The 13,858-nt window shown below is 35.8% G+C and overlaps 1 protein-coding gene across 3 annotated transcripts; it reads right to left on the bottom strand.

Annotated features, from left to right (window-relative positions):
• Positions 1-682: 682 nt before the first annotated feature.
• LOC105327341 (uncharacterized) lies at positions 683-11,805 on the bottom strand. 3 transcript variants are annotated; one of them, XM_011427764.4, is made up of 8 exons: positions 11,615-11,805; positions 4,591-6,654; positions 4,231-4,330; positions 3,427-3,541; positions 3,215-3,304; positions 2,419-2,557; positions 2,180-2,304; positions 683-2,060 (listed from the first exon to the last, which is right to left on the bottom strand). In XM_011427764.4, the coding sequence occupies exons 1-8, from the start codon at positions 11,691-11,693 to the stop codon at positions 1,803-1,805; spliced, it is 2,970 nt and encodes a 989-aa protein (XP_011426066.3). In that variant the 5' UTR covers positions 11,694-11,805; the 3' UTR covers positions 683-1,802. The 3 variants fall into 3 exon arrangements, with proteins under 3 accessions (XP_011426066.3, XP_011426068.3, XP_011426067.3); XM_011427766.4 differs by lacking the exon at positions 11,615-11,805 and adding an exon at positions 8,788-8,809; XM_011427765.4 differs by lacking the exon at positions 11,615-11,805 and adding an exon at positions 7,323-7,493.
• Positions 11,806-13,858: the final 2,053 nt, after the last annotated feature.

Raw genomic sequence — 13,858 nt, 5'->3', positions numbered from 1 at the left:
GAGGTTTTGATGACTACCAGTAGTTGCAATATTTTTCGAGCAATATTATAGCAATGGAATAAAAATTGAATTTTATGGTTACCATATGATGCAAGTATAATTATTGTTTGTTTTGAACTTTGAATTAATTTGCAATTTACTTTCCCCTTAATCCAAACTGTGGTCTGAAAAAGCAGTGTGGATTCTTTTTATTTTGATAGGGATTGATGCGGCTGAGTCGATTATAATAAAATGCCAATTTGTTAATTCATTGTATATGGGTCTAAATTCCTACCTGAACCTTCGATCTGACCCAGTCAATAGTATTACTAGAAGAACTTGTTCCTGCAATAATGTATATTGCAATGTATTTGGCTACGAATAACGTGCAGTATCCCCTTCTGTTTATTGCAACCATTTTCGATTTCAACGGAATAGCAGCGAACTTGTAAGTGTTTTTTTACCATTCTGTTTTACAATAATTTACATGCTTTTACAAATCCATATATGGCATGCTTGCCTTTTTAGTTCCCATCTGAATTTGTGCTTTGCAATGAAAAATTATTATATTAAAAAGTTAAGATTCAGAAATTAGTTTGTATGCAAATACTTACATTGCTTCAAAGTAGCTACGCCACTGAAAAGTGGTCAGAGGAGCTCAATGGAGCTTTCAGCTCAGGTGAGCTAAAAACAAAACAGCATAAATTGTTTCTGTTTCTTTATTTATTTATAATGCTGCTGCCTCATTTACAATATGTCAAAACAGTTCTGTGCAATGCCAAGTTTTAATAATTTGTCTTCAAATACTGAGCCTTACAAACTGATGTAATAACTTTTGTAATTCTTCCAGTTTTTTTATAATCTTTTGAAATATAAAAGAAACTGATAGCAACAGAGGAAATTCCAACTTTGGTTGATCACAATAAAATAGAAATATTTGTTTAATAAAAAGTATATCTTATTTTCAACAGTATATAGTTAACAATTCTCAAGCAAATCTATACAACAAAGGTCAAGGTCAAACTTGAGCTGACCTTGACCTCATCAAAAAGCACTTTTACTAAATGTATCAAAAACAAGCCGTCATCACCGGAGGCAACGGTGAATACAATAACCAACAATTGAACAAAATAATGCTTTGTTCTAAGTCTCTACACAGATTCCATAAAAAAAGACAACATAAGAAAATAAAAGATAAAAATCTGGAAAGACAAATAACAATATATAGAAATAATAGACAACAAACATGTAGATATTTATGAGTTATCACATTCATCTGTTACACACAATTACATTGTATTTTACAAATTAACAGCCTTTACATGTAAATGTATTACAAATTTCCACATTGAAGTCCACTGGTACATAAAGCTCTAAACAGCATGATGTTATACAGCGTACTTGTGTATCTTTATCAGCATGGGTTTTGCGTCCAGAAAGTTTATTTTCTAATTTTGATTTTCAGGAAAAATAAATATAAACAAAAGGAACGTTTTTCTAATGCATTTAAATGGGTGGGATAAACTCAGTCATATTTTCCAGCATACAGCAACCAATATATTCTCTAGGTACCAAACATTGAATGCAATATAATAAATTCATCTTGCACAGATGTGCATGTACACTTGTTAATGAGAATGTGACAAATGCTTTTACCTCATCAAATGACAATAAAGTGATGTTGAGATCATCAGTATGTACAGGTCATGTTTAGCAACAAATAACTTATGTATCATTAATGACAAATGTCTATTTACAAAATGAGCGTGACAAATTGCAAGATCTGTGCTTCAAGCTGCTTGGTGATGGCGATCTTCAGTGTTTCAGAACACTTGCAGGCTCGCTGGGATCTGACCATTGCAAGCACTGTTCAACAAACTCCACAATTTCTTCCATGTTTCCGGTTGAAAATCGTTTTTAAGTCCTTCGGCGATTTTAATGCATGAACTTCCATCGAATGTGGCAGATTTGACAATGTTTTTAAGTTTGGAGGGTTCGAACAATCTTAGCACTGACTCCACAAGGCTGTAGTCTTTTTTCTCTATGGCATACATCAGTGGTGTTTTTCCACTCTTCTTATCCTAAAAATATAGAGACCAATGCATTAAATTCTATAACATACCCTGTATTCAAATGCCTTTAAGCTCTTTAAATTCAATCTTTAGTCAACATTCAGATAACCTGTACAAGTTCTACTTACTTGGGAGTTGGGGTCAGCCCCAGCTTTGATCAAGGCCTCAATAATTGGCAGACTGTTCACATATCCGTTTCCGTTTCTCTGGGGCCTGCCATGGGCTAGAATAGCACAATGTAGGGCAGTGTGACCTAAAAACAAAAACCAATGAAATAAATAATCTCTTCAGACAAGTAACTCCATTTGAAGTCAGTATTTTTTTCACCACTGTTGATGGATGACAAGTATAGAAACCCTCAGCTTACCTTCAGAGTTTGCAATGTTAAGAGAGAGGTCCTGAGATTTGAGAAGTTCATTTAAGGTGTTCAGAAAGTCGACACCATTAGAGGATGCCACATGAATTGGAGCCTTCACTTCCATTGACTTGCCATCCTGGGACACAACCTACAAAATGCAAATCAACATTGAGAAACTCATAGATAATGGATGGGTATACATACACTCTGAGTACTAAAGAATTGTACAGTATTATGTTTTGTTTGTATCAAGTACTTAAATATGTGACTTTTGATATGAATCAGAATCACTCAAAACAAGGAAACTAAATGATAAATCTCACTCAACCACTTAACAATTTGATCAAACACAGGAAATTGATAAAAGAATATGGAATAAATGTACGTTCATGTTGTAAATAAGCTGTACATTTCCTTCACTATTTCTGTTACCTTACAATTATAATTACTGTATATAGGGAAATATTCGCCCCAGTTTTATTTTCGCCCCTTTCACCCTCATTGCCAGCGGGCAGTTTTAAGACTGGATGAATTCCAATGTCTCAAACCATCTTTCTTTAACCATAACTAAGTCTAGGCGAATTCAAGATGGAGCGAAATCTTTTGCTAGTGAAGAAGGACAAAAATTACACGGGGCAAAAATAACCCCGTATACAGTAGCAAGGTTAACCACAGTACAAGCAGTGGCAAATAACCCACTTAAAACAAGAAAGACAGAGTGAACCAGATTATTCATAGGATTAATCAGAGAGATAACCTGGTTCCTAATGAAGGGAATTGACAGTGAACCAGCTAGATTACTGACCTGGGCCATGCTGTTAGGGTTGGCATTTCTCTGGACAAACATGGAGACCATCTGAGGCTGGTTTGCAACCACGGCCAAGTACAATGGAGTCTGAAAAATGGAGGAAAAAAAAAGACTTTCACTAAAGTGATCTCATTTCATTGAGGTTTTAAACTGCTTTATATCAATTATGCGTTTTTTTTTTTCTTTTCTTTTCTTTTCTCTTTTAATACCTGTCTATGCTTGTTTTCCACATCAATCATCTGTGAAAGATTCTCACGCATCAGTCGCTCCAACAGGGCGAGCACCATGTTTGGATCGGTTTTACAGACTGCAACATGGAGGTAGCTAAAATATGGAAAGATTGGATTTTCAACTTATGTCAATTATATTTCCTTAAAATAAACAAGCAGATCATAAATAAATAGGTAATGAGCAAAGTAAACGTGCACCCCATAGGTAAGGCCTAACAGCAGATAGAAATTAATGACTCGCTCTCATTTGAACTAAAAGTCAGTTATAACTCAGTCTCCATACCACATACAAACTCAAATTAAGTTCACGGGCAGTTTATATTTTCACGGTACTTCAATGGTTAGAAGGTATTATTACGGATGTTTTGAAATTTTCTGTCTTTTCCTGGCTCCAGTAAAAATCAATAAGTAGACATCCCTGTATTTACTAACAATTGAGATCAGTCATTTAATGGCAGTACCTTCATCACTTAATGATCTTTGAAAATAGCCTAAAAACCTTCATGTCATTTAATAATTGCCTATAAACTAACAGATCAATAAAAGCATAATGCAGAAATAAAACATTTAGACTGCTATTCTGGCAATCCAAAGAATTTTCCATTAGAAGCCAGCACACCTCCCCTGTGAATTACGTCCTCACACAAAGCTAACACTCTATCTTAGTCTGTCAACCATAAAAACCTTATAGCTGAAGCTGTGAAATGTAATCAAATTTTCAATAAATAATGTCTATCGTAAAACTCGCCATGGAGATAATGGAGAGAAATAGATCAAACTTACGTATCACCCTCCTCATCCTGAAACGGAAGCTGTTCCCGGGAAATCTCGGCCACCATTCTTCTTGCTACGTTGATCAAGTTTTGTTTCTTTTGCTCCATGGCTGTAACAGAACAGATGTCAAACTCAATTTTAATGTTCTGATAAGGTCATTAATATTTCATGGATGTAACATAAGGACTATGAAAAAATTGGTTTCATGGCTTTTCAGTTTAAACAATGTTTCAAACAATGAGAACAATTTGAAGGCATGATGGGACACTGGAAATATTAGAATACTTTGTTACATAAAGAAAACTACAGCAATAGTTTTGCCACAATCTCTCATTTCAAAACATAATCTGTTGAAAACTGAATAGTTACCTCTCCTCTGCATAATCATCTGTGGATTGACCTGGGGCTTGGGCTGAATTTTTGCTCCTGGTCTAACACCATTGGTGGTTCCGGACTTATCGTTACCGGGGATCTTGGGTCGAATCTCTCGCAGCTTGACCTTCTCCTGTTTGGGAGCGGTGATTGGTTGCTGGGGTGCCACAATGATGATTGTGTTTGGCTGTTGACTGGTTCCCCCTGCTGGGATTGGAACTGGCACAGATGTGATCGGGGCTCCACCGTTTGCATTGTTAACGATTACAAAGGAGTTGGTGGTAGCAATTGGCTGATTAGTACTTGTTACAGTTGTCTTCATGACCGCTTGGGTAGGGGAAGTAACTATGCCATGGCCATTCATCATGCCTGATGTGGGGCTCAGAATTGACTGACTCATGGTGTTGGGGGGCAGGATAATGACCTGATTACTGGTGGGGGTGCCGGGGGAGACACAGGAATTGTTGACCTGCTGCGGTGGGGGAATATAGTTGGGCTGCATCCTGACTTGTTGACCACTGACCATGGGGGGAGCTTGCTGGGGCCGAGACCCCACATACATGTTTGGCATGCTCTGTTGTGGAGCCATGGCGGATGTGGGGATATGACGCTGCAGATTCATTGACATCTTCTGTTGAGAGACGGCCATTGAAGTCTGAGGCATGTTTGTAGCCGATACCATCGGTTTTCCCTGTTGAGGGGCATAAGAGCTAGAGGCGGAGCTCTGAACAGTAGATTTTGGGTTGAAATTTTCTTGTGGAATGGACTGGGTTGGATACTGTGGCTTGGAGTGTTCTTTGTCTTTCAAATCTTTAGCTAGAATTTCCAAAACATCATGCAACTTGTCCATGTTTTTGTCGATGTATTCTGAAGTGTTATCTATCTCTGTCTGAGGTGCCGGCATTGGGCTTTGAGCGTTACTTGGAGGGGAGGTTCCGGTGTGCGACTGTGGAGATTTGATGTCAGACTGTGGGCTGGGAACAGCATATCCTCCGTATCCACTATCCACAGACGGAGGGGGAGAGTTCAGTGACATCTGGCTGGCGGGCGAGTTTGAAGTAAAGGAGTAAGGGCTCTTCTCCATGTCAGACTCTGTTTCACTGTAATCTGGCTTCTCTGTCTGCCTCTCAGAAAAACTCTGATCTGGTGAGAAGGCATTGTTCATCTGGTTATTTAGATCATTGTTGTTGAAGTTGGCGTTCATGCAGTCATTCTGTCCAGCCATCATGGGCATTCCCCCATGACCGTACATCCCGTTTGGCACTGAGGTGTGGGTAAAGTCCCCAAACATTTGGTCTGCACCCATGAAGTCCCCATTTCCATAGCCAGGGGAGCTCTCTTGTTGACCCAGAGAATCCAAGAACTGGTCAGGGTTGAAGACTTGCTGGCTCTCATAGCTTGTCTGAGACACGGGCTTCATGAATTTTCCAGCAGACATTTTGTCCACAGAGTAGGTCATCTGAAAGGCATTGATGTCCATATTGTTTTGAAGCTCGTTGTTTAAGCCAGAATTAGCAGGGAAAAAATCAGGCACAGGTTTCCCGTACTTTTGATATGAATACTCATCATGGTCCATTGTGCGTTTTCCGGATCCTTTAAACCCATCATTAACTGGGCAGCTGGCAAAGTAGTTGAGAGACTTGTAGGAGTGCTGCTGGGAGTGAGGTACCCTGGCAACTCCTCCACTGGGTCCCCGAGACTTGACCTCCCCATTCAGTTTGACGCTATCGTCGCTGATGGACAGGTTACTGGTCATCGTGTTTAGCTCCTTCTCAGTATCACTGAGCTTGTCCTGTCTGTCCACAAGCCCCCCATTCACGCCCCCATTCATCGACATTTTGGCAAACTCGACTGTTAGATCCACCTCTTTGACTTCTTTTTTCTCTGTGATGTTGTCTCCCTTCACTGGGGAAGGAGCCGCCTTCTTCACTTCCTCTTTCTTCTCCATGTTTTTAGGCTGTACTTCTGTTTTTTCCACCTTTACAGGGATGGTCTTCAGATTATCTCCCTTAGACAAATCATTGATCTCTGATCCCTTGTCCAGATTATTTTGTCCAGCCACTGTAAAGAAAGAGACTGTCATTAATCTACAGCTACTGCAGAATGACTACTATGGGGAAATGATTTGACAAAAATATGTTTCTTAATCATTAACTGAAGAAAACAATTGAAAGCCGTAGGCAGAATCTCAACAGAGAGAAAATCAATAAAACTTGACGTGTTTGATGTCATAATTTTCATTATTTTGCTGAGTCTATATCAGTACCAACCAATCAAAGATCAGAACAAATAACATTGGTTTAAATTTATTTACATAGCTTGCTGCTACCATTTAACCTTAATTGTAATCCTATCATTAATAAAGTTTAACATTGAAGGTTGGTAAGAAAAACAATAAAACATTTAACATAATGCCGGTATCTAATATAAAAAATATGCATGCAATTTTTAAAAGGAATATATCTTTAACACTATAAAAATTTTGATTAAATAAAACTATGCTCATCATCTATTATTTAAACTCTAAAACAGAACAGAAACCTAGCTAGGCAGCTACTGCATGAGGTTTTATCAGCATATTTCAATACGACAATTTCAGTAATTGATAAGAGGCGACATGAGCTAAATTTATCAACAAGGCAGAGACAAAGTAAATGTTTTCAAAATGACAGCATCCTTCCTAAGAGTCCTAGCCCCCAGCTGTCATTAGATCAATAGCCAACACTCACCATTCTCAGACACTCTGGACTCACTCAGTCCTGCCGATACATTACACAACTGCATTTTTCACTTTCAGTAAACAAAACACTGATTTTGTAAACAAATTTGTTAAAACAAAAATTCTTCCACACAAAATTTAGTCCATTCTCATCTTAGTTCCTTCAAGAATAAAACACTTTGAAGATTCCTTTTGAGATCATAACCCTGGTCTGTTTTCTGATTGGCTGCCCTCCGACCAATCAAATTACTCCTTTTGTACTAGGCCTCATTTTTCTGGCACATCAACACCATGCTATATTTATAACTACATGACTGATCAGGGAAACCTATTTTGACCCAGTAAAGGAATTCCAATACCTTTAAATACATAAACAAACATCAAAGTATCGACAGCTACCACCTACAAAGTGAAACTTAATCAAATGAATCCCACCTGATAAAACGGCTCACAAAGTCACTCGCTGACATCTTGAATAAGTAAATTTATCCCAATTCACCTGATACGCCAAGGTCATACAGGCATTATTCTGGTAGACAGGGGACCAATCAGAATTTACTAAGTTATTAAGTTGACAAAATACATGATGCTAAAAATAGAATAGAACATTGAACTGACTGTCAACAAATGCATTATCATTAAGAGAAAGCAATTATAAGAGATAATGTACTAAGGACTGTCACTATATGAAATAGCTTAAACAACATATAAACGACAAATAAAATGCAGGCGTCCAACAACAATCACACATCAGTTAAATTGTTAGTGACAGTGTACATCTCCAGTTTATTACAGAAAGGCTGGCAGTGCACAGAGTTGTTAAGACAGGTTTTTACTCTACTTAAGGAACTTAGTTGTTATTGAATTAATTCAATCACAAGTATATAATGGAAAAGTAACATATCTAGGATAAGTAAAGAAATATTATATGCTAACTTGCGAGCATTTCTTTCTTAAATGAAATACCACTGCACATTCAGGTATCAAACATCTGTTCCTTGCATTAACCTGTTCCTTGCATTAACTGGTAGTTTATCATACAGACCCTATATGTCATAAAGAGTTTACATACTCCATATAACTAAACCTTTTTAGCATAGTCCTTATACTTAAAGGCATGTTTTTGAGCACTAAAAAGAATATGAATTTCTCACATTACTACACTCCATATATTAATTACTGCATGTAAGTGCTAGCTACAATTGTAACATGGGATCTTTACAAGTCATCTTACTTTATTTCAATCATACAAATATATGACAAAGACTTTGAAAAATTTAATGAATTATAAATCTTTACATTAATTTAATGAGAATATGATTCTAGATTTTTGTAAAAGTGCACACGCATTTACCAGCTAAAAAGAGTAGTCAGACTTGGATCATCACATCCACATAACAGGATTTTTAATCATATTAACTGTATTTATATAAACTGTACATATTTCTAACTTACTTTACATATTTCTAACTTACTAGTGCCTCAACCAATCCAGAGAAAAGCTCCTTTTAATTTCTGTCTGTAAGAAATGGCACGCTTGCTAGGAGTGGCAGAATTATAACAAACCAGACTGAAGTGTTAAGGCATAATACACCCAAAAAATTCAGCTTGACAGATCATTTATAAACTGTCCTCTTTCAGTGCTAGTCTTAACAGATTAAGCTTTGTGTGGGATGATAAAAAGAAACTTTGCAGTCAACAAGACAAACTCTCCAGCAAAAGAACAGATGGGCATTATCTCACTTCATCACTGGACACTGGTTCAGTATTGGGTGTCTGATCTGCACTTGTTCAGGCAATCACAAACAAGATGTTTTTATAACCAAACACAACACCTTGTTCCTTGATCATCTCAAAAGAAATTACTGCAAAATTTCAAAACATGTTTTAAATCTCTGGATTGAATAGCTTTTGAAAGGAAGCATGATTATCTTCAATTTCCCAGTTGTTAGGTTTTGCCCTTTTACAATGTTAACCTTGGAAGATGAACAGCCAATCAGAGGAAATATACAGGTATATGTAATACAGTGAATTCATTTAAATACTACACAATGAGCATAAACCAGTAAGATAAAAACTGACTCAAGATTCTTGACACTAAGATCCTTGTTTCCCTGTAAATTGAAGTATTATAATTTGTGATAAACAATTGAATGTCTTGATACTTATTTCAATTTTCAATATTCAAAAGATGTCAAAATCTGATACCCTACTCTGCCTATTTGCAAACCTGTCCTGCAGATAACACACTGCCTATTTACAAATCTCCAGGATCACACACTGCCTATTTACAAATCTCCAGGATCACAAACTGCCTATATATAAACACCAAGGATCACAAACTGCCTATTTATAAACATTAAGGATCACAAACTGCCTATTTATAAACATTAAGGATCACACACTGCTTATTCACAGACCTTCAGAATCATACACTATATACATCATGCCTATTTACAAACCTCCTGGATCACAAAACTGCCTATATATAAACACCAAGGATCACAAACTGCCTATATATAAACACCAAGGATCACAAACTGCCTATTTATAAACATTAAGGATCACACACTGCTTATTCACGGACCTTCAGAATCATACACAATGTATAAACCAAGGACTGACTGTTGTGTCAGACATTCAGTTCACTTGTTGAAGGATTTGGGTCCAAATACCAACGGTAAATAAATTACATACATCAAGCTATCCGCTGACTTTTTTAACTTTGAAGGACATGTCCTATTTAATATGATGTGTCAATCTCACCATTGGTACTCATTAAGGTCATAAATTCATGATAGCACGTACATCTAAAGCAAAAATATATCCTCAAAAGGAGAATAACAGTCAATTCATCAATATGGGTCACTCAGGACTATCTGTAGGTCGTCTAAATACCGGTAATAAGATTGCTTATTTTGTCCGCTGATATCTAATTTAAGCTGGTTATCCCAATACAAGTTGTTTGAAAATCCTGACAGTTTCACAAAAATTTGCCTATCAATAAGAGTTAAACTTGACATATTTACACAATTAGGCAATGATTAAAAATTTTGTAGAAAAGGGAATAATTTCAAATGGATTGAATTTTTAAAAGTTAATGTTTTCTGTACAAGAATAAAAACAAATGAATAACATATAGGAGAAATATTTCCTCTAACAAACAAAGATTTACCTTACACATGTATTAACAATCAATATAGATTCCCCTTACTGTCTTCATATAAGAAAACACATGACCTCTCTTTCATATAATATTTTTTGTTTTGAAAATTAAATGCATTCATTTTTGTTATTTGTGTTTTTCTTGGCTACGTCTTTCCTTTGCTAAGTGTATGGATCTAACTACTTATACGTCACTAAGTTTTCAATTACTGGCCTTTAATTGTATGATGGTAAGTAATTAACACAATAATTTCCATAAACCATGCGTCATTCATTCCATGAAATTCACCATCACCACAAAACAGAGACGACTTAGAGGCACATACATCAGGAGGTGACAGGTATATCTGAATTAATTAAACATTGTTTTGTTTATTGGTTTCTGGAAGAACATGTCACCCAGCTAAGAGGGGCCAAAACAAAGGAGAAAGAAATCAGATGGGTTTTATTCTGTCACAATAAAGCAAACTTTACATACACAACTTCATAAATTACTGAAAGCATGCAATAAATGAAGAACATACCGGGTGCAACCAGTTCTCACCATATACCATATTTCTCGCCAGTGCATTAATTGTTACATCATATCATCAACACCTAAAACTAGTTATGAAAAATTAAATAACAATGCATGTCAAGAAATGGTGGATCCACTCTGCAAGAACTAGTCGCACACTAGTTTAGGTTGTATAGGTTGTCAAACCCCTTTCATCCGTTTTAAAAAAAAAAATATTCTTAATCATTAGTGCTGCTGAGCCTGATGATTTTCTTCAGTATAAAATGATCTCAGTGATTAAATAATTGTCTATTAACAAAGCTATCATTGTCTATGTTTCGGGGCCAATGACTGATTTCAGAAATTAATAGCTAGAGAAAACGTGACTGAATGGGTGACCTCATCTAACCTACTCAAATTGTCAAAAGAAAGAGATTGGAAAAGCAACGCACCATCAAATGATTAGGTATAGAACAATACTGGATCTGAATCGTAATAAATCATGTCGCATACACAGCGGAACATCATGTCCAAATATCTTCATCGCCGACGGCAACGTTGTGTATCATTCTTATGACACAATACACGCCTTATCACTTAATTTCTAGCGACGAAAAAAAGTCAAAATGAAAGTTTTTTACCTTCTGACAGTTTGTTTTCGCTCGTTGGTCGAGCCTGCAAGCTTGTTGGGCTTTTCGGATCAACTTGAGGATCCTTCATATCTATTTTCCAAACAGAATTCACAATTCCAAAGTAAGTTTCAATTTCAGCAGACAAGCAGACTTCTCCTTCGTTGTGTTTCCTCTGCAAGACATACACATCCGGAAGATAATTTGATTGGTCAAGCGATCAGTGACATCACATGGGAATTCCCCTAAATGAAACCCCAGCTTGTCCCTCAACGTCATGGTTTTATCCACCAATGAAATTTCTTCTTTTGTTTAAAGTATGTGCGCGGATCTACATTTTGCATATTATGATATTTTTCGAGTTTTGGCCTGTTTTTTGTTTTTGTTTTGTTTTTGTATACGAGTATATGCACATATTTCTGGTAGAATTATGAGATAAAAATGTTTAAGCATACTGGAAGGCATCGATTATTATTTCCATCGATAACTACGGAAACATTTTTTTAACTTATCAGCAAATTCTTCATTCTACATTTTTGATTTGAGACAAAATACAGAAGAACAGAACTGAGAACAAATGGGTTGATACGGCGGGGGGGGGGGTTGGCTCACGAGCACTTTCTTGTAATAAAAGAATCTTAGGAAATAAAAAACTGAACGACATCTGAGAATTAGTTCTATATGACGTTATAACATACTTCACAGCTGTACTTTTTAAATTAAATCAACCTCCTTGTGAAAAAAAGATCAAATAAAGATATAGGAAATATACAAATTTTAAAACTAAAATATTTGATTTTTTTCTTTACGAAATAATTTAGTTTATAAGTAAAAAATAATAATCTCGAATTAAGTTACGTATATGTATATCATTGACATAGAAAAGATTGACATACATTCCGTACTGTGTATTTGAATGTCAAATGGACAACTATTTAACCTGTTATAGAAAGCAAAAAGTACAAAACAAAGAGGTTTAAGCGCCCATTCCCATTTTTTCGCTAATACCCGTGTTTGAACGGAAAACACCTTTTTCTAAAAATAGAAACAGGGACATCGAATAAGAATTTAGAACCATTATTTACACATTGATATATTCTGAATCACCATTACTTCCAGCAATGTGCAATGAAAGTGTTTTAAAACAGTGTATTGAGTCGTACTCGGTGGAGCACATACTTGGAGTACGGAGTACGAGTATGAGTACGAGGATGAAAAAAGTTTTATAACCTCGGGGCCTGATAATAATATTGGCTGTGCTCATGCTCACAATTGTACAAGAGGAATTGTAAAAAATAATCCAGCAGATAAGATACATGTGATTTAAACTTTCTATTCTGACCATGCTTTAAAATAATTAAAAAAAAGAGCCGTGTGTTACCACGAAACATGTAGGCCACGCATACAACACACAACTCAATTGTCTTTTCAAAATACATGCATTGTACATGTATGTGTCTATTTACACGGATGTCTAGAAAAGTCAATAATTGAAATATTTGCCCTATATTATCTCAAATTCATTCTCGGTCCCTTTAAACACAACAGCATCAATGGTCATACATTGAAAGACCCCCCCCCCCTTTAAAAAAAACACAAAAGAACAAAACAAACAAGAAAGCAAAAAAACAAAAAAAACAAAAAAAAAAAAATTAAAACAAACAAACAAACCAACTAAATTTCCTTAGAAGCATATGACTGTGCGTCCGGTTATCCAACGCATGTCAACATACATGTAAATGGTAGCATCTAGGATGTTGAAGTCATATGAAATAATTTTGATCTGATTGCAATTTCATTGCAGGTCAACATCGTTATGTCGCATGTTGACATACTTATTTTGCATGTCAACACATTTATCTCGCATTTCGACGCATTTGATAAAAAAAAAATTACTTGCAAACAAGAGGCGAAGTGTGTCACCACAAAAACTAACAAAAACAAAGGTTTGAAAATTTAAAAAAAAACATGTTGTTTAACTTTGATGTATCACGAGACTAACTGAAATAACATTTTTAAAAGACTTCAACTTCCGTGTGTGTATTTAACATTATTTTGTTCATTAGATTATTGCAACTAAATAAAAAATGAGACAACATGAAAAAAAAAATGATTACAAAATATTAAAACAAGTGACAAAAAATCATACGAGAACACTTAAATAAAATATCAAAAACTCACACAAAGAGCATGAATAAAGTCCAAATTTTACTGAGTATTGTTTTCAATTTAAAATTAACAAACAACCGCAAATAA

The sequence above is a fragment of the Magallana gigas genome, chromosome 2, assembly GCF_963853765.1.
Source record: "Magallana gigas chromosome 2, xbMagGiga1.1, whole genome shotgun sequence".
Classification (NCBI taxonomy): Eukaryota; Metazoa; Mollusca; class Bivalvia; order Ostreida; family Ostreidae; genus Magallana; species Magallana gigas.
This window is presented reverse-complemented; position numbering and strand designations above follow the sequence as displayed.

Excerpts from the sequence above, each read along its gene's own strand:
- LOC105327341 (XM_011427764.4), bottom strand. The coding sequence starts at position 11,693 with ATGAAGGATCCTCAAGTTGATCCGAAAAGCCCAACAAGCTTGCAGGCT. Across the intron at positions 6,655-11,614 it reads CGAAAACAAACTGTCAGAAG|TGGCTGGACAAAATAATCTG; the intron begins GTAAAAAACTTT and ends CTTTCTTTACAG. Across the intron at positions 2,558-3,214 it reads ACCCTAACAGCATGGCCCAG|GTTGTGTCCCAGGATGGCAA; the intron begins GTCAGTAATCTA and ends TGCATTTTGTAG.